A 26,033-nucleotide genomic window follows, 5' to 3' on the forward strand; every position below is an offset into this window, starting at 1 on the left:
TCCAGGAGCAACAGAGGTGTCCCTCAGAAATCAGAGGAAAATGCCAGGAAAGTAGAAGAAAACAGAGAGAGATGCAGCAGTGACCATTTCAAACAGAAAACCCACAGAAGGAGGGTGCTAAAACAACAAGGAAATCTTCAGGGCCTAGATCATTTGCCTCTGCAGTCACCAGCACCCCTAAGTCTTTATGACATCACTGTAGGGGAGCAAAATTTGCCACCCTAAAATATGTCTCTTTGGCATATCAATTGTTTTAAGCTGGTCATTTTCTGAGGAACAGCAGACATAGGAAGGGATCTGAAAATGAAATAGCAGTTGCCCTTTTGTAAGAAATATCTCCATTTGTAAGGGAAATTTCCATTTGAAGGGTGTCTCCCTCTCTGTACCTGGAAGAGGAGGATGACTAAATCTCCAGAAACTCCTATCAATCAATGGAGAAGTCATCGACTTAAATCTTCATCACAATCACCGTCCTTTACCGCACTTTTCCTAGTATTGCCCCATAACTGACATCTTCTTTTGTCTTTAGCTGAAGATGGTATATAAGGTGAGGGCTTTGGCCGTTTTGGCAAGCTGCTTAGTTTTCCCTGGTCTCTCCCATGCATATATGTTACTTAACTTTGTTTGATTTTCTGCTGTCACTCTCTATCACATCAATTTAATTCTTATATCAGCCAGAAGAATTTAGAAGGGGAGAGGAATACTTCTTCCTCTCCAACATCATCATGCAGCAACACACATCAGCCAGCCTGTCACCTTCACATAGAAAGAGAAACAGTAACTTCCCAAACTAGGGAGGGGCAACAGGGATGGAAAGAAATGGGTGCATTAATTTGCCAGAGATTCAGCGACTGAATCAATGGAACCAGGTGATTAATTTTGTGGGGAGGTGAGGAAAGGGTGGAAACAGTCAGATTAATTCCCAGGCTTCAGACACAGGCAACCAGATGGATACTGCCACCATTTTCTTTTTCTTTTTCTTTTTTTTTTTTGCATTTTTAAAAATTGAGTTATAATCGACATATATTAGTTTCAGGTATACAACATAATGATTTGATATTTGTATATATTATGAAATGATCACAATAATAAGTCTAGTTAACACCCATCACCATGTTACCAAACACAAGTTCATATGCCCAATGCACAGTGAGGCCAAACAATCTGAAACATCGGAGTCTAGAGCAGAGAAAGGTTTATTGCAGGGCCAAGCAAGGAGAACGAGTGGTTCATGCTCAAACACCCTGAACTCCCCAGCAGTTTTCAGGCAGAAGTATTTATAGGCAAAATTTGGGGTGATCGCTGCAGGGTGTGTAACTTTCTTCTGATTGGTTGGTGGTGAGGTAACAGGGCGGTGCTCCAGGAATCCTATGCTCAGCCTGGAGTTACCATCCTCCCCCTGGGTGGGGGCCTTAGTTCTTGCAGAAGAACTCAGAGATATACGGCTATGTGTATCCCTTGAGGAGGAACCAGGACTCTGCTGCACTGTTGTCTCCTTATTCCTCCTCCTTTGTTTCTGCATTCCTTCCCTTCCCTGCTTAGCAACTGTTTGAAGCTGCCCTTGGGAACTCAGGGAAGGTCAAGCAGGCTGAAGCCTTTTTCCTGCGAATAAGAAACGCGGGACACGGAAAAGATTTGTACCAGGGAGGGCCCCGCAGAGTCTTGCTCCGTTTCAACCAAACATAGAGTATTTTTTTTCCCTTGAGATGAGAACTTTTAAGATCTACTCTCTTAGCAACTTTCAAATATACAATACAGTATTACAAATTATAGTCACCATTTTCTAAGACATAGAACGTTGGAAGAGAAAGACAGGTGAAGACAAAGGCCAGACCTCACTGGGAAGTGGAGACATCAAGTCTGCACAACCCAGTCAAGGAGTCTGTCTATGAAAGAGAGAAAGCAAAGACAGGGTACAAGTGGATATAGGGTTAAGAGAGGGTTCTGAGTTTGGGTTGTGTGCATTTGTTTGTTGCTGCTGCTGTTGTGGGGTAGTTGCCCGTGTGAGAGGTTTACCTGTGTTTATGTACTGACGGACATTCAACAAGAAGGAAACGAAAAACCTGATTAAAAAATGAGCCAAAGACCTTAACAGACATCTCACTAAAGAAGACATACAGATGGCAAACAAACATAAGAAAAGATGTTTCACATCACATGTCATGAGGGAAATGCAAACTAAAACAATGAGATAGCACTACACACCTATTAGAATTGCCCAAATCCACAACACTGACAATACCAAGCACTGGAGAGGCTGTGGAGCAACAGAACCCTCACTCACTGCCGGTGGGAATGCAAAACCGGAGAGCCATTTTGGAAGACAGTTTGGTAGCTTTTTTACAAAACTAAACATACTTTCACCATACAATCCGGCAATCACATTCCCTGGTATTTACCCAAAGGAGATAGAAACTTATGTCCACCCAAAAGTCTGCACCCAGATGTTTATAGCGACTTTATTTATACTTACCAAATCTTGGAAGCAACTATGGTGTCCTTCAGTAGGTGACCAGCTAAACAAGCTGTGATACAACCAGACAGTGGAATATTACTCAGTGCTAAAAAGAAATGAGCTAGCAAGCCATGAGGAGACATGGAGAAACCTTAAGTGCATATTACTAACTGAAAGAAACCAATCTGAAAAGGCTACATGCTTTATGATTCCAACGATACCACATCCAGAAAAGGCAAAACTATGGAGGCAATAAAAAGATCGGCGGTTGTGGGGTGGGGGTGGGGAGAGATAAGCAGGCAGAGCACAGAGAATTTTCAGGGCAGCGAAAATACTCCGTATGATATTATAATGATACATTCATGTCATCATACACTTGTTCAAATGCACAGAATGTACAAGAGTGAACTCTAAGGTAAACTATATACCTTGGGTGATAATGATGTGTCAATGTAGGTTCACCTTCAGTTTAAAAAAAAAAAAACTGAGTGATGTTAATGAGAGAAACTATGCATGTGTCAGGGGCAGGAGTGTTAGGTAGCTAGTCAGACATGAGAGGGTCCTGCCCCATCCTGGATGGTTCATCTTTCCCTCTCCCACCAGGACACCTGGTGGACAGAGCACACCCAGAGATCCTCCCTCTTGTGGCCGAGGACCACCACTAGGTCTCCAGCCGTATCAGGACCAAGCAAGACAAAACCGCCAGCACAGGTTGACGCAGGCGCACCAAGACCTACAAGGTGACTCAAGGTAACCCAGGGTTCATTACGCCTCACTTGTAATAACTTAGCATTGCGGCTTTTGCTTCCCCGCCCCACCCGATGGGTTCTGCTTGGGTGCTTATGGGTAAGTGCCTGCATACTAGCAGGAAAGTTATATAACCTAAAGCTGTCGATCAACTTGACAATCAAATGACATAGGACACACCCAACCCTGTCCCATTGCAGGGCTGCTCTGGTTTCCAGGTAGCCCACTCTCATCCTTTCTTGGGAGTGTACTTTCGCTCTGCTTAATAAAACTCTTGCTACTTAAAACTGCTCTATGCCTCCTGACTGAATTCTTTCCCTTGAGGAGGGCAAGAACCGAGGAAATCGCCATTCCACGAAATCTCTATACCCTCCTCTCAATTTTGTTGTTGAAGGAGAGAATATGCCATCTCAAAACATGTCTCTTTGGCTTAAGGATTATCTCGAACTGATTATTTTTAAGAAAGAGCACACAAAATAAGTGCTAAAAACCAAGAGGTTACCCTCTTGGAAGAAACACTTGCATTTATAAGAGAAACCTCTGCGTCTCCCTCTCTGTATCAGGAAGAGCAAGTTGACTAAATCTCTAGAAACTTTTATCGATGGAGAAGGCAAGGCATGAACTTAAGTCTGCATAACAAGCAGACCTTTGTTTACTGTGCTTTTCTCAATAACCTCCCTCAACTGTCTCCCCAGCCCTCACCCCACTCTCCAACATCTTCTTCTGTCTTCAGCTGGAGATGGTATCTAAGGTGATGGTTTGGGCCATTTTGGAAAGTTACTCAGTTTCCCTGGCTTGCTCTCATGTATGCAGGAGATATACATGTTATTAAACTTCTGTTTTTCTCCTGTTACTCTGTCTTTTTATGATAGGGAGGTCTCAGCCAAGAACCTAGAAGGATAGAGGAAAGATTTTTTTTCTTCCCCATGCTATAAACTTAAAACTGCTGTAAAAAAAAAATTAAGTCCTTTTTAAAGGACTTACTGTGTGTAGGTTATATGCAAATACTACACCATTTTATATAAGGCAATCGAGCATCCGCAGATTGTGGTTATCTGCAGGGAGTCCTGGAACCAATCGCCCGCAGATACCGAGAGATGACTGTAATCGTTTTCCTCTTTTCTTTCCCTGTGAGCCTCAGCTGGCCTCTGCCCTATCCTCTGAGACCACCACTCCCCTCCCAGGTCTCATCACAGGTTCTCAATTCTTTCTTTTTGACCACCCTACAGATTTAATATATAACAGTTTTTGTGAAATGGTGCTGAACTACCCCAGCAGACTTTAAGAACAAGGGAAATCTCTGAAGGTGATTAATGTCATTGGTTGGCATGTAAATGCAAATAAGAGAAATAATGATTTTAGTATGCTGGAACTAGGAAGATAAATCACTGAACACTTCTGATTTTTATCTTTAGACTACTCTACAGCATCACATAATAACAATGCCTTCAGTCAAGTCATGTTCCCTGAGGCAGCAAAAGCCTGATGTGATTTTTAAATAAGAAAACAGAAATATTATTTCTTCACCAAACCTTGACCTAATGCCCCAACCAGCCAGCATATAACATTAATAGAAATCACTTAAAGTAGAAGTCATAAGGTGAAGTTATCCATAGAAAATATTTATTTAGAGTTAAAAATCAAAATATGACATACAAAAATTAACTCAAATATTATTATGGTAAAATCTGCCACATGCAGAATAAGAGCCCTCCATGTAAAGCAGCATTTTGTTAAGCATCTACTTATCTCAGATTTTATGGACCCACACTGAGAAAATACAGTTTATTTGGTCAGTATATGGGCAGTTTTTAGTTCTTTCCCTCAACCAATGCTATTTAAAAGTGGGTTCCCCTTTTCATTCTTTGCACTCCAGGGTTTTGCCCACAGCATTCTACATCAGACATCAGACACTGGTGAGTCACATACACATATGCATACACCTGGTACCCTTCAGGAAAGGTTTTTTTAAATGAGATTCTCCTATCTTAGTGCATTAAAATTGTCTCACCTGCTCTTCTTTTGACCTCTCCTTATCCTCCCTCCCCTCACATGGACATAGGAACTTTGTGTTCTATATATATGGGTCAAGATGGTTCTATTAATGCATTTAAAGGGACATATGCTAATACCGCTTTGAGAAGACGTGAAACCAAGCAGGACCCTGCATGGCCTTCCTGGTGACAGACCCCCTCCGTGTCCCCCACTTCTTGTTTGGAAAAAAAGCTTTAGTCTCGCCGGCCTTCCCCTGAGTTCCAAAGAGCAAATTTAAGCAGTTAATAATTAGAAAAGTGAGGGAATGCAGAAACAAAGTCAAAGCAATCAAGCAAAAAGTTACAACAGCTTACACAATATTTCAGCCATAAAACAGAGTCAAAGGACTCCTGGTTCCTCCTCAAGGGATACAGATAACAATCTGACACATATCTTTGAGTTGGTTTACAGAAACCAGAACCCCACCAGATGGAAACTGCTGACCATAAGCATGCAGACCTCAGACTGGTTGGAATCAGAAGACTGATGCTTAAGATTCTCAAAACATCACCCTGTTACCTCACCAACAACCAATCAGAAGAATGTCCACAAGCTGATCACACACCTTGCAACCCTCACCCCTAATGTTGCATTTAAAAACCCTTGCCCAACCCTACTGTGAACTGCGTACGCGAGGGATCTAGGTTGCGCGCTCCTTGTGAGAATCTAATGCCTGATCATCTGAAGTGGGGCTGAGGCAGTGATGCTAGTGCTGGGGAGTGGCTGCAAATACAGATTATCATTAGCAGAGAGGTTTGACTGCACAGAGACCATAATAAATCAACTGCTTGCAGACTCGTATCAAAACCCTATCAGTGAGTGGCAAGTGACAGTTAAGCTGCATCTTACGGAGGAGACTGGACAGAAGCAACACACTTCGGGTGTCACTGTCTCCCATCACTCCCAGATGGGACCATCTAGTTGCAGGAAAACAAGCTCAGGGCTCCCACCGATTCTGCATTCGGGTGAGTTGTATAACTAATTCATTATATATGACAATGTAATAATAACAGAAATAAAGTGCACAATAAATGTAAATAAATAAATAAATAAGTAAAATAAAAACCCTTGCCCAAAAGCCATCAAGGAGTATGGGTCTTTTGAGCTTTAGCTGCCCATTCTCCCTGCAAATAAATGCTGTACTTCCCTTCACCACAACCCAGTGTCTGTAGATTGACTTTACTGCACATCGAGTTTGGCTCGATAACAAAAGGGGTCAGTTCACCCCACTGTCAGTTGTAGTTTCCTTCAAAGCTTTGTCTCTGGTGACAAAGAAATCCTACATGGCCAACTCAGATCGTACCTCATACCAACGAATCCCAAACACTCAAACCCACACTTTCAGTCCCTTCTCTGAGTTCCTATTAGGCTTATATTCAGAACAATATAGGTGTGTGTTTAATTGCCATTTATATTTATTTGATCTCCCCAAGAAATCCATAAGCTTCGAAGAATCATGATTTAGATCAAATGAGATCATGGATATGTAAGGCAACTAAGAAGTGTTGAAGGGGAGCAGAATTTGCCACCCCAAAACATACCTCTTTGGCATGAGGATTATTTTAGATTTTAGGCTGATTATTTTTAAGGAACAGCAGATTAGAAAAAGCTCAGAAAACAGAGAAGTTACTCTTTTGTAAGAGACATTTACATTTACAGGGGAAACCTCCATTTGAGAGGGTGTCTCCCTCTCTGTACCAGGAAGATGTCATGACTAAATCTCTAGAAACTCTTATCAGTGGAGAAGTCAAAACTTACATCTGTATAACAACGTTACCCTTGTTTACCGTGCTTTGCCTGGTAGCCTCCCATAACTGGCTTCCCTCCCCCGACAACAACATCTTTTGACTTTAGCTGGAGATGGTATTTAGGGTGATGACTTGGACCATTTTGGCGAGTTACTCGGTTTTCCTGGGTCTCTCTCATGTATACGGGAGGTATACATGTTACTAAACCTCTCTCTTTCTCCTGTTAATCTGTCTTTTCATTACAGAGGGATCTTAGCCAAGAACCTAGGAGGTTAAAGGGAAAAATAGTTTCTCTTCCCCTATGGTGTTCTGCAAATTTAAACTTGTTAGTTTTATGATTTCATATCTCACCACTGTTAGTTTTATGATTTCACATCTTACATGATATGATTTTTCACATGGTATGATTTCATACGATACATGTAGCAGATGTTCAATAAATAGAAGTTGATTTATGTTTTTCAAAACCTCCAGGGGGTATCTAGCAAAGAAATGAAATTTAATCGAATATCTTTTATACATGCTAATGTATAACAGTTATTCCAGCAGTTATTCCAAATATAAACTTCAGTGGAACTCAAATGACTCAGTAAGTTAGCCCAGTCCATTCTGAGGTTGATGATGCCAACGTGGTACAGAACAGATGGCTAAGAATGGTTTAAAAATATTAATATATGTATATACATATATATTATATATCTGATAGAAATAGCTATAGGCTGATAGAGTTCTTAAAGAAGAAAAACAATCTTCAAGGTGATTATATGCATTAATCTTAAAGTAATTTTAATGAAATTCTTAAATAAAAGCATAATGTTGAAGAGATTTTCCTCTCTAATATATTCAGAAATTATACGTAATATCTTAATAAAACATAAGATTAAAACGTCTCCAGTCTCCTCACTGGTCTAGAGCAAGACATGGTTCCTTAAATTATAACCACGTGACGAGTGAATGTGAAAAACAAAAATTACTATCAATAATTCATGTGGTTAACCTGGAAGAAATAGGCTGCAATCTAAGGGAAGTTCTAAAACTTTTCTTTCTGGCAACTGTCACTTCACTAGAAACACAGACATTAAATAAATCAATGCACTAATAAATGTTAACTATCCACTGACTCATTATTTATACTGTATTTATGAAAACAACTTTGAATTGGCTCCTGATAAAAATATAATAATGGCATTGAAATAAGAAGTAAAGAAGAGACCCATGTTAAGGTGAGAGAAGTGGTAAAGCCAGAAAAACTAAGGATAGTTAGGAAACCCTCAGTTTCTGGCAGCCAAGCAAGCTGGTATGATAAAACAAATCATACCAGTTTGTCAGGATTAACAAACTTGCGTAGCTATTTAAAATGTTGGCGAAAGAAAAAAATGTCAACCTATTTGGGCCCCAGACATGCTATAAAGCATGTCAGTCTGGTGGGGCAGTTTACCACGTCCTCTTATTAAAAAGCATAAGGCTGGGGTGGAGGTAACAAGAGTAAAATCCTATTTACTGGATATGAACAGAGAGACTGTGCTCTGATTTTCTAACTCATCTTTTTCTGTTTCCCACTTTCCTACTCTTCGAGGGAACGGATCAGAAACCAGAATAATATTTAGAAGTCAACCAGTCTCATAATGGTCTAGCTTTTGGCTGTGGGTAAACTCCCTCCAGCAAGGAATTCTCCCTGGTCACATCCAAAACTCAGCTCTGTTGGAGGGCCTAAGTGCTTTCTTTCAGCCAATGAATTTCCAGGACAGGGTCTCCGCAGCCCACAGGCCTGATCAGATCTGCTTGACAAGCAGATGTGGCCGATAATAAGTGGCAAAGGCAACAGTGTCCAATGTTATCCAAAGATAGAGACCACAAACAAGAAAGGCGGCCCAAATGTGTCACCATCGTGGCAGCACACTCAAGGACAAGGGCAAGAGTAGTGTCCACACTTATTTCAAAAGAATTCCCAATGACCTTTCTGAATTACTTGTTTTGCTGGATGTCATTTTACCAAAGGTTGCTTAAAAAGAGCTGTCAGGATTGGGGTCTTATGGCATCTGCTGTAATAAGATTTAGCCCGTAGAGAGTTGTGAAACCTGGATCTGTTATAGAAATTATATTTGGCTCCTTGAGTAGTTGCATGAGACTCTCTTATGAGCCAGATTTAAGCATTAAACGATAGGGCTGGTTCTGGAATGTGGCTAGGGCACCAGCCATAAAAGGAACTTTATCCCAACTGAAAGCTACTACACTGGGCATATGTGCAGGACTAGGAACAGCAATCCCCCAGGTACCTGCCTCACACTCACTCTTTTGAAGAGAAATTAGAAAGAAGAGATCTCAATGCAGGAGAGTTGCCACAGTTCTTTGATAGATAGTATGCATTATCTCTTCATGATGAATCTTAGGCATGGCACACAGTAATAACAGTAGCTGACATTCACTGGGCACTCACTATGCACCAGGCATGTGGTAAGCCTTCTACGTGGATTATCTCACTCAGTCCTCGTCACAAAACAGCGAAGTAGGTACTGTTTGTATCCCTGTCTATGATTCACTGCAACGATGGCTTTTAACTCTACACCCCCATTCCTGTACCCATGCTCTTTGCTGTGGGACCTTTCACTAAAAAGGCAGCGTCTATTTCCCTGCTCTGTCATTCTGGACTGGCCTTGTGGCTTGCTTTGGTGAACAGAATGCAGACGTGACACTATGCCAGTCCTGAGCCTGGGCCTCAGGAAGCCTCACGTGTCTCCGCCTGCTCACTTGCACCTCTGCCATCGCTATGAGAACGTGCCCAGGCTAGCCGGCTGAAGGAAGTACAATACTTGGAGTAGAGCCGAGTCATCCTGGCCACCTCTGCTGAAGCCAGCCTAGACCAGCCAACCGCCAGACATTAGACAAACCACGCAAAAATAAGCAGAGCTGCCCAGGGGAACCACCAACCAACTCCAGGTGCATCAACATCAACTGTTAATTGGTGAAGGCCACTGAAGTTTTGTGGCTGAGTGTTACACAGCATTACTATAGCAGCAAAACCTTGTGTACCATTCATAAACAGGAAGATAGAGAAACAAAGAGGTTAATTTGCCCCAAATGATAAGAACAGAACTGGGCTATGAGATGCTAATGCAAGTTTTCAGAAAATCAGATGTAATTTCTTAATAAGGTCAATATTTTATAACTGTATTTTAAAAGCCCTTTAAAACTCACATCAGTTTGTCTTGCCTTAATTCAGACGGATCTTCTGCAAAGACCCAGAGAAACTGATCGATATAATAGCTGACACCATTGCCTAGGCAAACGGAAACAGGGACACTTGATAGCCAGATAGAATATCCTTTACTTTGCATGACTTGTGTTGAAGGGAGCTTTATCTTTATCAGTACAATGGCTATACTGAGAGCAACTCTTGTAACAGCATCTGTAAGGAATCAAGAACCCCTCGGTATAAAGGCATTGCTATGATGCATGACACTGACTTTCAAGTGACTTCTGCCACTAACGTTAGAGTTACATCTCATTTATTCAACCACTGAGAAAAACGGTGAGCAAGGGAATTGGAGAACTTGAATATTAATGGAAGTACATCAATTCAATTATCTTGGCTAACTAATGAGGTGAACTCCTAGTGCATGGAGGTTGCAAGTTCAAACTCCACCACTGCAATTGGACCCATGTGGGTACTTAAGTCTTCGGCACCAGCTGCAGCAGTATGGGATGGGAGGAGAAACCCGTTCTTGGGATAAGAATTACTACCAGAATTGCTCATGCAGAGCACTCAGAAAACTGGACGATACTCTAGGTCATCCATGGCATTACTTGGGGACATGAACGATGTCCTTACCGTAAAGAGAAAAAGGAATCAGCTACTAGAGTACAGGAGAAATCAGTGAATTGTTTTACACAGTAAATAAAGCTTTAATTCTTCACTTAATAAAATCTCAATCTAAAGTATAATAAAAGATTCGTTCCTCTTTAACTAAATTAACCTTCTGCGTACAGAATGTTTTAATGTATAATAAGAGACCAGTGACTTTATCTTTGATTTGAGTGTTGACAAAAACTCTCTCATTGACCAACCTTTATCCAGGTTCATCTAAGCCCTGTGCCAGGCCCGCACAGCCCAGTTTTATCAAGAATCCCAGTAAGTCAGTTTGGAGAGAACCCCCTCCACACTTGATATCTGAGCACCCTCCATATCTGTCAGATTCCTCATCCCCCACCCTTGATATCTGTGCACCCTGGCCTGCCTTCAGAAAAAGTCCCCTGACCTTTAAATGTTTCCTCTTAGTCATTTTCCATCCACTGCCTCCTTCACCCTGCTCCTTGGCCAACCCCCAGCTGTCTCTGCCATGTTCACAGTTGAGCCCAATCTCTCTCACCTACTTGGAAAGTCTTGACATCCTTTGCAATACTCCTGAATAAAGTCTTCCTTATCATTTTAACAAGTATCAGAATATTTTTTTCTTTAATAGGGTTCACCCTACAACAAAAACAGATAATTTGAGAGAACAGCAATAAAATGCCTATTGGCAGAGCTGAGATATATGAATAAAGATAAGTAATTTGGGGACAGAGTATCTATAATGAAATAAAATTATGTGGTTTAATAACTTAGCTCAGACAAAATGTTCAAATGGGAATTCCAATTTCCTTGAATTTTCTAGAAACTACAATTCAAAGCATAAAATGGAAAGATCCTTTTCTCCTTTGCATCAACACGATAGAAAATTTTTCTTTGACGTGTATGTTTACATTTCTGCCTTAGTAACCCAAAAAAATGGTGAACATTTTAAAGACTGTTTTGATGAAGAAACCTTACAGAGCCTTAGGTCATCATTCCAAGCATCAGGGATCACTCCTCAGAATGATTGATATATGTAGGAAATACTGGAAATTGAGCTCAGTGTGTGGACTGAGCCAAAGATGAACCTCAAATGTTGCTCTTAGATGAAATCTCTGATAATCAGCTTGTTTCTTACTGTTTCCCTGTTTCTTCTGAAAATTCTATGAACACAAAAAAATGCAATGTCACCTGGTTAGACTCGAACTGATTAACCTTTCACTCTATTTGTCTTTAAAATATTAGAATGCTACTAGAAGCAAAACCTATTCCAACTGTTCCCTACCTCTAAAATGCTAAGAAATAGGAAATATGTGCCTTTTATTTGTATAAGATCTTAATACATGAATAAGTAATTTCCTGATAAGGGTGAATCAATTATAGGACAAGCCACTAAGAAGTCTCTCCATTATGACTGGTCTCCTCATGCCAGTCATAAAAATGGTGAAGATTCAAGTGTTTTTCAGAGAGAAGCAAGGGAACAGAACACTGACTTAAAGCTAGAGTGTTTGGACTTGAACCCCACCTAAAGCATTTTCAGGCCGTGTGACCTTGGGGAATTTACTTAAACTCTTGGAGCCTCAGTGCCCTCATCTGGAAACATGAGGGCAATAATAGCAATTACAGGGCCACCGCGAGGACGAAATGAGTTAACGCATCGAAAGCTCTTACAGAATGCGTACCAGACATCCAACTAAATCTCAGTAAAAGTTAGCTACCTTATTATCATCATCATATTTTTAAAACATTATGCAGCTATCGTTGGGATCTTCGTGTGCCCACCGTGGACACTGATATCTACCTGGGGCATTTACTCATACGTTACAGATATAAATTATCATTAATAATTTAAAAATGGAAGAGAAAAACAAGTAAAAACTTTAGACATCCCTCCCCACGTACACACATACCCCTAAATCTCTCTCCTGTCATTTAGGTCATGAGCCTACAGATCAGGGTTTGTCACAGTAGGATGAGAGCCATCATCTCTATTTACAGTGACAATACACCATGGATTCTCTGAGAGAGTTCTACTTTCATACCCTTCATATAACTTTCCACAAAAGCAACCTGTTAAATGATTAGCTAATATGCTGTATTTTTAAACTATGCATGATCTTCTAAATAAGATTGCAAAACTTAAAGAGTTCTCTGACAGACACGGTCATGACTTTGGGTCTGAAAACTGGAGAGAAAATGTTAGTGTAAAAGCCACAAAATGGTATCCCAGGGACATATTCAGTTTGGCCTCCAAAGTACTGGCCAAGATTTAAAATGTAGGATATTTCACATACAAGTCCGTATTTCTGACTTCTCTCAAAAAACAAAAAACAGAAACCGAGCAACCCTTGGCAGGCATCCTGCATGAAAAGAGCCTGAGCTGAATCCTGAATATCACATCCATTCCTATTCATCACTACTGGGTCCCAGACATCGAGGCCCAGGGTCAGCTGTCACTCATCACTGCACTTGCCCTGGCTTTTGCTGACACCCAGCCAGCTTTACTCCTGTACGTTATTTAATGTTCCTCACTGGCTGTGAGGGTATTTGAGCTCGGAACCCCTGACTTTCGCCTTGACTCAGTCCTTTGCACCTTTCAGGCACTGAACATCTTTGACTTGCAGACTCCACACCAGCTGGTCCCTGAGCCAATGAGAACCAAGCCTCCAAGGTGCTTACCTCAGAGTACAGTCTAGAATTTGTTTCCTCCTCTAAGCTGGCATCCCAGAGAATCTGAAACATCCTCACCAAGTACTAGCTTGACTCCAACTCCCACCCCTGTTCCCAGGCCATGAATCTTGTGTGGGGTTGCTTGAGTCCTTCCCCTCTCAATATTAGAGCACTCTGAGAAACCCAGTTGGTCAGACACCAACAACTCCACCTTCTCAGGGACCTTCCTGGCTACTAGCACCCGCTCACCCAGGGACTGAGCCCTGCCATGCTGAACTCCAGGCAGGGCTTGAACTCTTCAGTTCTTTAGACAGGCACTGTCCAATAGCCACACATGGCAATTGAACACTTGAAATGGGGTTAGTCCGAACTGAGATGTGCTATAAAAATATGCATGGGGTTTCAAAGACTGAGTGTTAAATAAAGCATGCAAACTATTGCATTAATAATTTTACATTAATTACTTGTTGAAATGACAATATTTTGGATATATTTGGTTAAGCAAAATATATTATTAGAATTAAGTTCACCTGTTTCCTTTTACTTTTTAAATAAGGCTAGTAGAAAATGTAAAATTACATACATGGCTCATACCGAGTTCTACTGGATAGTGCTACTCTAGGTAACAAAGACAACCACCGTCCAAAGAGTTCTGCAACTCCCTATTCTCACTCCACTGGCCTGTCCCTCTGATTCAAGTAAAGTCTGCAGCCAGTCCCACATGGATTAAGGTCCTGGCTCACTATCTGATAGGCAGGAGATTGTTCCATGTGGCCTCTTTAGGTGGCTTTCTGTGGAAGGATTCTCCTTTTTCTACATACTATTCTTCCCGTTTCTAATTAAATTTGTAAAACTCCCATTGTTATGTGTGAGTGAATAAATATGACTGTACATGAATGTGGCTGTGTGCACGTGCAGACTCGCATATGGGAAGTCACAAGGAAATAGTAATGTAAAATTGTGTGTTTTCCCCAATGAAAAAGGAAGAGAGGTACTTTGGGGGAGTGAGGGAGGATGCCTTCACCGCTACGAAGGAAACCCCAAAGTGAACTGCTCCTCCCACCCTCTCTATAACAAAGGGTGCCAACCAGAGGCAGTTGGGCCAACTTGCCATTAAGAGGCTGCAGAGGGCTTCCCTGGTGGCTCAGTGGTTAACAATCCACCTGCCAATGCAGGGGACACGGGTCCGAGCCCTGGTTTGGGAAGATCCCACATGCCGCGGAGCAATGAAGCCCGTGCGCCACAACTACTGAGCCTGCACTCTAGAGCCCGCGAGCCACAACTACTGAGCCCGCGTGCTACAACTACTGAAGCCCGCACACCTAGAGCCCGTGCTCCACAACAAGAGAAGCCACCGCAAGGAGAAGCCCACGCACCGCAACGAAGAGTAGCGCCCGCTCGCTGCAACTAGAGAAAGCCTGCACACAGCAACGAAGACCCGACGCAGCCCCCCAAAATAAATTTATTTTAAAAAAAAGAGGCTGTAAAAACAGAAATACTGAGGAGAAGCACAAAGTCTTAGAGGAACCCAGGTATCAGTTTTCAAAGGAAAACTAAATAGCTCAGAGGAAAAAAACAACAAAAAAAGCAGAACTAAAAAGTAGCCTGAAGGCCCTCACACCTGGGGTTTGGCACAGTCCACTTAAAGCAATCTGAATCAGGGAAATTTTCTATGATCTGAAAATTGAAGCGATTACTTGCACTAATGCAACAGGCTTTAGCAAACGATGTACTGCTGCCCTGAGTCAAATGCCTGCCCTGCTCACATGAATTGCCAGAGCTGTTTTTTGGTGGTAACTGCAAACACATGAATGATGCAAAGGCCTTGCTACTCCAAGTGTGGTCCCTAGACCAGCAGTGTCAGCACTGCTTGGGAGCTTGTTATGCAAAATTCTTGGGTCCTACCCCAGACCCAGTTAAAATGCAATGAGATTTTGCATTTTAACCACCAGATCGTTCAGTGATTCCTGTACACATTAAAGTTTGAGAAATACCTGAAGTTTAACCTTCTGACTGTATTCATTTGCTTAACAACTGTTTTTGAAAATAAAACAATGGCACCCACCCCTCTGAGTTAGTGTCTCTGGAATTTGTGCCATTGGGGATATTTTTGTTTTTCTCTTTGGATTGTAGCTAATAATAAAGAATGTTTTTCAAGTAAATCAGTGGTTCCAGGTGGTTCTTGGATGAGAGCCCTGTAACACGGCTATAAAAAGCCACATATTACTCTTATAAGTTTCCAACTTAAGTATTCCCTGAGGCAAATAGCTTCTGCTTAAGGGAGGCAAATAATTTTATGTAAAATAAATGAGTATCTGTGTAACTATCACACTACCTTCATGTCCCACGCACATCAAAATAAGGGGGGAAGTGCCAAAATCAACTTTACTTGTCACATCCTGACACCTGAAAAAGGGACTTTCACACCAAAACTGAGACAAACAAATTAATCCACATACCTTTCGTATTACTTAAAATTCTTCTACTGCCAAAAAAAAAAAATCCTGCTATATAAAAATGCCTCCATTATCCCTTAATTGTTTTTATATCCTTCCCAGGGCTTATAATGTTACCACTGTGATTATCTGATAAATTCTCAATCCATTTACTCCGACCAAGGAGTGAAAGAAAACACAATGGGAATATTCAGTATTTTGAAATAAGACATTAATTCTTCAGTGGAATTATTTACAAGAAGAGTACTTACAGGTTCAAATATAAAGTCTCGAACTTGGCATAAAATTCTCCAAAGTATCAAAAGACAGAAAAAAATCCAAGTAAATGTGCTTAGATGTATGGCATTCCGAAGCAAACCTCAGCACATAATACATAGTTGTAATACATATCAACACATAATACCAACCACTGGAATTATCATGGCTTAACAGACTTTTTTTATTTCTTTGCCTTTAAATTCAATGTTTAATGACCACCTGCACCCAAGGTGCTTACATATTCATATCTGACTGACTACGATGGATTGTTATTAGCGAAGGGAAGCAAAATATACCATCCCCAAATATGCCCCTTTGCCATATTGATTATTTGGGGCTGATTATTTTTGAGAGGCTGCAGGCACAGGAATTGTCCTGAAAACAGTAGAAATCACCCTTTTGTGAGAGAAATGAACGTTTATAAGGGTAAACTCCATTGTAAGGGTGTCTCCCTCTCTGTACCAAGAGGAGGAGCATGACTAAATCTCTAGAAACTCTTAGGAATGGAGACGGCAAGGACTTAAGTCTGCATCACAGCCATGCCCTTATTTACTGCATTTTGTCTGGTGCCCACAACTGGCTTCTCCCAGTGCTCAACATCTTCTTTCGTCTTTAGCTGGACTTGGAATTTAAGGTGGTAGCTTGGGCCATTTCTGGGAGTTACTCAGTTTTCCTGAGTAGAAGAGGTACACATGTTATTAAACTTGTTTGGTTTTCTCCTATTAATCTTTTATTACAGGAGGCTCTCAGCCAGGAACCTAGAAGAGTAGAGAAAAAATTTTTTTTTCCTCCCCTACATTAGTTAATCATACCTAGATATTCTGCTTCATGCCATTTGTAAAATATAATTCTTCACAAAGAAAATGCAAATCAGAAAAAAAAAACCTAGCTAAATTGAAATTTCTATTTTAAAATAGACCCTCTCCTCCAGTGTAGCTGAAACACATGGAGAAGAACACAGCCAAAATGAGGAGACTTTTTAAAATTCATGACCTCCAACTTCACCTAGAGCAGCCATACTACATTTCCTCAGTTTACTCAGTCTCCCACTCCCCTGGACAACCATTGCACTCCTCCTCTCTCCTCCAACCTTCAGCCCCAACCTCTGTCCTAAACTCAAGACTCATACCCTACTGCCTCCATGACATCTCCACCTGGAAGTCTGATAACATCTCAAATTCAACATGGCCGAAACTGAACTCCTGATCCTGCCTTCCAAACCTGATCCTCCCCACAGTATTCCTCTTCTCAGTTAATAGCACCTCCGTATTTCCATTTAATCAGACTCAGAGCTCTTACTCTCAGATCCCTCAACAAATCTGTCAGCAAACTGCGCTGGTTCTATCCTTCAGAATGTATTCAGAATGCAACCCCTTCTCACAACTTCCACAGCTACCATCTGGTCCAAGCCACCATCATCTTTGGCCTGGTCCCTCTGATAGTCTCCTAATTGGCCTCCCTGCTTCCATTCTTGACCTGATACAATCTCTTCTCAACACAGCAGCCAGGGCGATCCTCTCAACATAAGTCAAGTCACATCAGGCCTCTGCTAAAAAGCCTGCATTAGCTCCCCACTTGACTCAGAGTAAAAGCCAACATTCTTACAATGTTCTACAAGGATTATAAAATGCCACACCATCCCTGTTATTGCTCTGACCTCAGTGCCTACTTTTCTCACCTTCATTCACCCTGCTCCAGCCACGTGGACCTCCCTGCTCTTCCCTGACCACTCCAGGCACATCCCTGCCTCAGGGATTTTGCACTAACTGTTCCATCTGCTAAGAACACTCTTCCCCCAGATAGATGCCATATCTAATTCTCTCACCTCCTTCAAATCTTTGCCAAATGTCATCTTCACAATGAGGCTTTCCTTGATCATCCTATTTAATCCTACAATCCACCCCCACATATTCATACCTTCCAGCAATCCCGATTTGTCGTCTTTACCCTGATCTCATTCTTCTGTCTTCCAGAGTCCTTATCATCTTCTAATACACTTGCTAATGTATGCACTGTATTGATTTTTTTTGTCTACCCTCACCAATAGAATGTCATCTCAATGAGGCCAGGGATCTTTGTTCTCTGTTGTATCCCAAGTGCCTAGAACAGTGCCTAGTATATAACAGATGTTCAACAAATATTTGTTGAGTAAATGAATGAAATTAAACCTCAGCTTTTATTAGTGGATTTATCTGGTTAGGCCATTAACACCACTATGACAATTACGAATAGCCACAGATCATGGGTACGTGGAAGTTGATTACAATGCTCTTTCTATATATGTTTAGAAATTTACAAAATAAAAGGATTTCTTTTTAAGCTTATGAAAAAAATTGACAGTGTTTTCTGTGAAATAAATGTCACATCTCTAGTTTTTAGAAGACAGCATAAGGAAAGGGGGAAAAAATCCCTGCATTTTGTTTGTTTCTAAGCCACTTAATAGTTGTTAAATATGAGAGGGTGTGGAGAAAAGGGAACCCTCCTACACTGTTGGTGGGAATGTAAATTAGTGCAGCCACTATGGAGAACAGTATGGAGGTTCCTTAAAAAACTAAAAATAGAACTACCATATGATCCAGCAATCCCACTCCTGGGCATATATCCAGAGAAAACTCTAATTCAAAAAGATACATGCAACCCAATGTTCATAATAGCACTATTTACAACAGTCGAGACATGGAAGCAACCCTAGTGTCCATCAACGGATGAATGAATAAAGAAGATGTGGTGTACACACACACACACACACACATATATACACATGATGGAATACTACTCAGACATAAAAAAGAATGAAATAATGCCATTTGCAGCAACATGGATGGACCTAGAGATTATCATACTAAGTGAACTAAGTCAGACAGAGAAAGACAAATACCATATGATATCACTTATATGTGGAATCCAAAAAAAATTATACAAATCAACTTATTTACAAAACAGAAATAGACTCACAGACATAGAAAACAAACTTATGTTTACCAAAGGGAAAAGGGGAGAGGGATAAATTAGGAGTTTAGGGATAAATTAGAGGGATAAATTAGGAGTGTGTATATATTAGATACACACTAATATATATATAAAACAGATAAACAACACGGTCCTGCTGTATAGCACAGGGAATTATACTCAATATCTCGTAATAACCTATGATGGAAAAGAATCTGAAAAAGAATAGATATATATGTATGCATAACTGAATCACTCTGCTGCATACCCAAAACTAATACACTGTAAATCAACTATACTTCAATAAAAAAATTGTTTTCAACCCAATCAAAAAATGGGCAGAAGACCTAAATCGACATTTCTCCATAGATGGCCAACAGGCACATGAAAAGATGCTCAACATCACTAATTATTACATTATACTATATATGTTATATATATAACTATTATACACATAACTGTATCACTTTGCTGTACACCAGAAACTAACACAACATTGTAAATCAACTATACTTCAATTTTTTTTTTTTTTTTTTTTTGCGGTACGCGGGCCTCTCACTGTTGTGGCCTCTCCCGTTGCGGAGCACAGGCTCCGGACGCGCAGGCTCAGTGGCCATGGCTCACGGGCCCAGCCGCTCCGCGGCACGTGGGACCTTCCCGGACCGGGGCACGAACCCGCGTCCCCTGCATTGGCAGGCGGACTCTCAACCACTGCGCCACCAGGGAAGCCCAACTATACTTCAATTTTTTAAAAAGTTGCTTATTTTGAAGAACAAAAAATAAATAAATAAAATTGGCAAAAAAAGAAGTTGTTAAATATATTACAAATCACTTCATCACTGGGTCTCCAGCTTCCTCATCTGTAAAACAAAGAAATCTGACTAGAAATCTCTACCTTTTGTAATTACAATAGTTCAAATATCCAATCCTAAAATTATTTAGGTCCTCTTTTTTCCTAAGCATTGACCTAACACATTTAATCTCTACAGGAGAAATTCTGACTCTTAAAGGCATGATTTCATGCTGCTTCCTCATTTCTAAATTTTCTTAATTTTCATGATAACATTCTACATTTGAGTTTGAGTTTTCAATTAATATGGTACTGCAAGAATTCCTCTTTGAAGCAAAGCTGTTCTCTAGATTCGTCACTGGAAGAGCTAGAAGGCTGATATTGGCCTGCTGACCATATCCATGTCAGATCTGGTTAACCGCCCTTGTTTTTATCAGCTGGGGAGCAGCGCTTACCACCTCCTTCTTGTCTTCCTGGAAGTGTACATCCACAAACATTTTTCCAACAACATAAGGGAGCGTACTTTCAATAAAGTTGACACACTTGTCCCACTGAGGCAACAAAGTTGTGGTACCCTGGATTACCTGTGGGAGATAATTGATCCAGACTGAGCTTCACTTGGATAAAACCAACGACTGAAAAAAAGTTCAAACAACCTGAAGGAAACTGTCTACAAAACACTGCAGGCCCCAACGCAAATACATGTGTCAGGTAGTACACCAAAGGTAAAATCGGATGAAGAAAAATATTCTGCTTGTCCCATTATATTTAAAACTAAGTGAAAATATTTTAAGAGTGGATAATAATGTATTCCTCCTTTCCTTCCAATTCTCCCCATTAAACAAAGGATTTGGACAATAGCATAGCTTTTCTGCAGTTAACAGGGATGAGAGGGGATGCTGTCCAAGTGTCCAGATGGTAATTAACATCTACTGAGAACTAAAGTTCCACCAAGAAAGGTCTAACATCAGTAGGTGATCAAAGCTCCTGCCCAGTGAGGGTTTCCTTGCTCTGGGAAGTACATTCACAAGACAGACCAGGAAAATATGCCCACCATGAACAACCCAGGAAGCATATTTACATTGTGTCATAACAGAACACACTGGTGACCAAGTAAAAAATAGATGTAAATGTTTTTCTTATCTGTCCCAATTAAACCATTTGAAGAAAACACTTACAAACAAGTAAGGAAGCTCCAAAGCAGGACTTGGAGGGCTCAAAGGTTTACTCTTGGGGGATGAAAGCAAAGAAATAAATATCGTTTAAATTGCCCTTGCAGGTTGGGAGTTTGGAGCACTCAAAATGCAAAGTGAAGGCAGACAGCAAGGGACGGAGGCTCTGAGAATGGTGGCTGGAGGCATCCCTTGAACGATGTTAGATCCAGGTTGTTGGTTCAGAGCAAATGGGATTAACAATGAAGTTCATCTATTCTTCCTCTACTTTCTGATAACACAACCACTCTCAGAGGTAAGGAATGAATGAATCTATTTTTAAAACTTCTAGAGAAAGAGATCCTACAATCTTCTTTGGCAATTCAGTATTATATTTAGCACTTTATGCTCAAGAAACATCCCTTCATACCTAACCTCAAATTTTCACAAACTACTTCTTACAACTCTCTATTCTCTTCACAGTGGGGGTGGAAAGCAGCTGGGTACCATCTTTTATGTGATCCATGGGAGTTAAAAATACACAGAGATACATATATATAATCTACCTTTTTTGTAACTTAACCCTTTGATATGACCTCAACATATATAGTTGTTTTATGATGTTCTCTATAAAGCTCAATACTCTAGTGACTTTAAGGGCCAAAATGTATCCAAAATAATTGTGCTACTACTCAAGAGTAATGACCCACTAAGAACTTCTCTACTTATCACTTTCTCTAGTAACTAAAATGTCTGTTAAATGAAGTTATAGCTTACAAAATTAGCCATTACTTAACTCCAAATTGAGATAAAATTAACTTAAAACATTTTTTAAAGTCACAAAATTCTTAAAATGTTAAAACAAAAAAAAGCCACAAAATCCTTAAGCCCTGTATTAGTAAGAGAATTACTCAGACAAAAGCCTCTGAAACAGAGTAACACCTATGTAAGTTAAGAGGAGAACAAGAGTGGGAGAGGAGCAAAGATCACAGAGCTGGGTGAGGAGGGGAAGAAGAAAAGCGTTTCAGGCAGTTGAGCCACTTCTCAGAAGAGACTAAACTTAGGCCTCTTTGGCCTAGTAGAATTCGGGTAAATTAAAAGACTGAAGATCAAGGTAGAGTTAAAGACAAAACTCTACCCCTAAATTAAAGATGAAACTTTACCATTTAATACTTATATCATGCATATTTTGAATATTCAGAATGCTGAAAATGAAAGACAGTTACAAATATATCACTAAGAAATATTAAAATTATAACTACAATGACCCACTTAAAAACACTGGGGGAAAGGGGAATAAACTGATAAGAAGGGCAGAGCGAAAACAACATGATGGTCCCAAGTATTGCCCTCAATATATAGCCTCATCAAAGAAGAGCTTGAGTGTACCTTACTGTATGTAAGGTTTACCTCAATAAAAAGAAATAAAGCCAAAAAAAAATAGTTTGAGATGCAAAACTCCCTCTGTTTAAACAATTGGATTGTTTCATCCAATCCCTGAAGATGATTTTTATTGGACTGGTTAATATACAGACTGTTCCAGCATGTGAAGTTATCCAGTGATGTAACATTGCAATCTTCTTAAAACGTACCCGTGAGAATTCCAGCCACCTATACTGAAAGCGCCTGCTTAGGTTTGGAATTCTGGAATAAACCATCCTCCACACCAAATAGTTGGCAACGGTCCTGTTAACAGAAAGAGAAGCACATTTGTTGTGTTGAATTTGATATGTGATGCTCTGCAGAACACCCTGGGAAAATCTGTTGGCAAAGCTCCATGGAGGGACCTCTTGCTCATACAAAACTGCAGAACTTTCACTTGAGAAATGACATAAGATGATACAGTGTCAATAAGCTCAACCAAAACTGGCTTGCTTTTCACCACCTAATACAGATAGATGATATGAAAATTCCAACCCCAGGCCTCAGCGTGAACATTTTGCTTTCCCACTCAGGACATGGAGTCCACTGTTACCCAGCCTTTCATGTCTAGAAATTGTCAAGAACTTCCAATTATTAAGTGACTTGATAAAATGAAGATGAATTATTACCTTTTGGAAACAAAATGCAATATATTGGCTAATACCAATTATCTAGATATGCACCCTGGTTGCAAACCTACTAGATGTGGGAGTTTGGGCAAGTCACTTAAGCTTGCTGATTTTATCTTTGCCATACAATGAGAATGATCCCTACCTTATAGGGCTACTGTGAAGTTAAAATAAGTAACAAAATGTTTGACAGAGTAAATTCTAGTTTTCATTGCTGTTCACTTCCAAACATATGAACAACCCCATACACTCATGTAATGTCCATAATACATATTTTTAAAAATCCGTTACATTTTCTTAAGTGTTGCCGTTTTTCTATAAGCAAAACATGCCCTGACCTTAGAAGGATGTGTGATCTGAGTTAATTTCTAACTCAATAGTGATGATGAATTTTTAATGACCCATCCCCTCCCAGCTGTGCCATTACCATGGTGACTAATAACACACATTCCTGAGATGGCTCTCAGTCAGCCAGCCATGTGAGAGCAGTGTGACATGATGAAGGCAACTGGCCCATCAAGAGCAACCCACACTCTCATTTGCATGGCATCCTAACCCAGTGGACATGCACTCTTAGCAATTAAATTTATTTCAGCATATACACCCAATATATGTATAGTCATTTTAATTTATATAGAGATATACTAATGGACTAACATATCAGGAATGTTTTTCACAAATATAGAAATAGACATTTTGAAAGATAAAATGAAATAAAGATATTTTCCAAAGTCCTTAGTTAATCCTTCAAACACTTTTAGTTAATTCTTCAAGACACATTATCCATACAGGATTAGGTTAATACAATGACATGACGTCAATGTAAATCAACATCTCATATGGTTGTCTTGACTATTTCAAAATATTTTGACCATATCCTTCCCAGATCTGGTTAGAACACCATTGTTTTTTACCTTGTCAGCTGGCCAACCAAGATGGCGTAACTAGAGTGGGAGAAGGGGCACTTCTGCCATTTTTTTCCCATTCACTTTGTGCTTATACTATTAGTAATAGCTTCAATTCCTGTTTCTCTACAAGAATTTTTTAAATCACTTGTCCATTTTGTGAGGATTAAACCAATAATAAAATTCATAAATCTACAGGTATATGTAAATGACCTGAGATTATTTTTAATATATGGAATAAAGACTAACCAGTGAAGGTAACACTGTCTTGCCTCATATGTGCCATGCAGATCAAATGAAGGGTCCATGGCCATCTATACAGCAAAACTCAATATAGCCTAGTTATTTTTTCAATGGAAAGAATAAAGATATATAGAAGTTCTAAAATTTTCTTCTCAGACCCAGTGGATCTTGTTGAGGTGCGCACACTTCCCCTCGGAGACCACCACTCTCATCAGGAAAATCTAGCCCTTGTCCATGCTCTTTTGAGGCACTATAATAAACATGCAGTTTTAGGTCATTCCTTTGGACGTTTTGAGTTCATATCCCTTATCCTGAGCAAGACAAGAAGTGCTCACTGAGCACCTACTGTTGTCCAAGTATCGTCCCAGATGCCATGAGGAATGTAAAGAAATAGGAACTCATCACCTACATTCAGAGAACTTAAGAGTGTAGGTGGGGGACAGGGAACTTCAGATTTCAGCTTGTTCATGAAAAATGGGTTTTTTAATTGAATGGGATACACGGTAAGTACATAAGGAACCCTTCTTTCATTCACTCATTCAGCACATCCTGAGCACCCGCTATGTACTAATAGTTCTAGGTGCTGGGGAGATGGACAGCTGAGAAAGCTATACCCCTGATCTCCTGGGTCTTTTAGCCAAGCAGGGAACCAGGGAAGCACAGAAATAATGATCTGGCAGACCCCAGCACCCAAAAGTGCATGCCAGGCACAGGGCTGGGGAGAGTGCACACCTCAACCTGAGGGATGCGAGTAGGCCTTGGGAGAGGGACAGGGCTTGGGCTATGAAGGCTTCAGGGTGTGAAGCAGGAACATGAACTCTGGACAGGCTGAATAATGCAGGAATAGCTTCTGTGTTGGAGGGGATGCTGAGCAGGGCCATCACTCACAGAGCTATAGGCAGAAAGGCCAGCTACAGCAGGGAACACACAGGCTGCAATTAGGGTCCGAAATCTAGATTGTTAAAGGGGCAGAGCCCAACCCTAACACAAGGTCTGTATGTTCTTCAACCTTAAAATACTGCTTTTGTGGTGTGAGAGCTGTGCTGGCTCCATAGGTAGAGATTCAAAGGAGGTCCATGGCCAGCAGATACGCTTACGTGAATTCAAAAGCTATTCCCTCAAGGGGTCTGTGATGAGCCAGATCAATTGGGGAAGTTGTTAGGATGTGGCCTAATGCTGGCGGTAAAAGAGGCAGCATGATGCAAGTATGTTGGGGTTTTAGATTTTTTGGCGTTTCCTGCTCCCTCAAAATCACACCGCTTAAGGCATCCCATATTATCTATAACTCCCACAGCATTGCTATAGGAGAGATGTTATTGTACGCATTTTACATAAAAGGAAACTTGACGCCTAGAACCATTAAGCAATGCCTCATGATCCCATAATCAGTCGGTCTCCAACTCAGTAGAATCACCTGGGGAGTTTTAAAAGTCCAGATGCCCAGGCCACACCAGACCAATTAAATCAGTATCTCTAGGGTGAGACCCACGATAAATATTGTTTTTAAATCCCCCCCAGCTAAGTCCAATGTGCAACCAAGTTGGAGAATGGGTGTAATAAGCAGTGGAGGCTAGACCAGACCAAGGTGTATCCGACTCTTAAAGCCTCTGCGCTTTTCCCCATGCCACACAGTGAGGGATTAACACCTCTAGTTCCACAAAGATTTCCTGGCCAGTCACAGAGACCCCAAAACACTCTGACAACCACACTTCAAAGAAATCTGTGGGTATGAAGAAAGAACAGTGTG

The 26,033-nt window shown here is 40.6% G+C and overlaps 1 protein-coding gene across 1 annotated transcript in view; it reads right to left on the reverse strand.

The window, feature by feature from the left end:
* Nucleotides 1-26,033, reverse strand: part of PHEX (phosphate regulating endopeptidase X-linked) — a 234,136-nt gene that overhangs the window by 123,913 nt on the left and 84,190 nt on the right. The window contains exons 11-12 of the mRNA XM_089904684.1: nt 22,680-22,773; nt 20,392-20,520 (exon numbers count right to left, since the gene is read on the reverse strand). Coding sequence (XP_089760810.1) covers nt 20,392-20,520; nt 22,680-22,773 — 223 coding nt within the window. The remainder of the gene's footprint in view (nt 1-20,391; nt 20,521-22,679; nt 22,774-26,033) is intronic.

The sequence above is a fragment of the Delphinapterus leucas genome, chromosome X (genome assembly GCF_059928025.1).
Source record: "Delphinapterus leucas isolate spDelLeu-1000000601 "Yukka" chromosome X, BTC_Dleu_Yukka2, whole genome shotgun sequence".
NCBI lineage: Eukaryota > Metazoa > Chordata > Mammalia > Artiodactyla > Monodontidae > Delphinapterus > Delphinapterus leucas.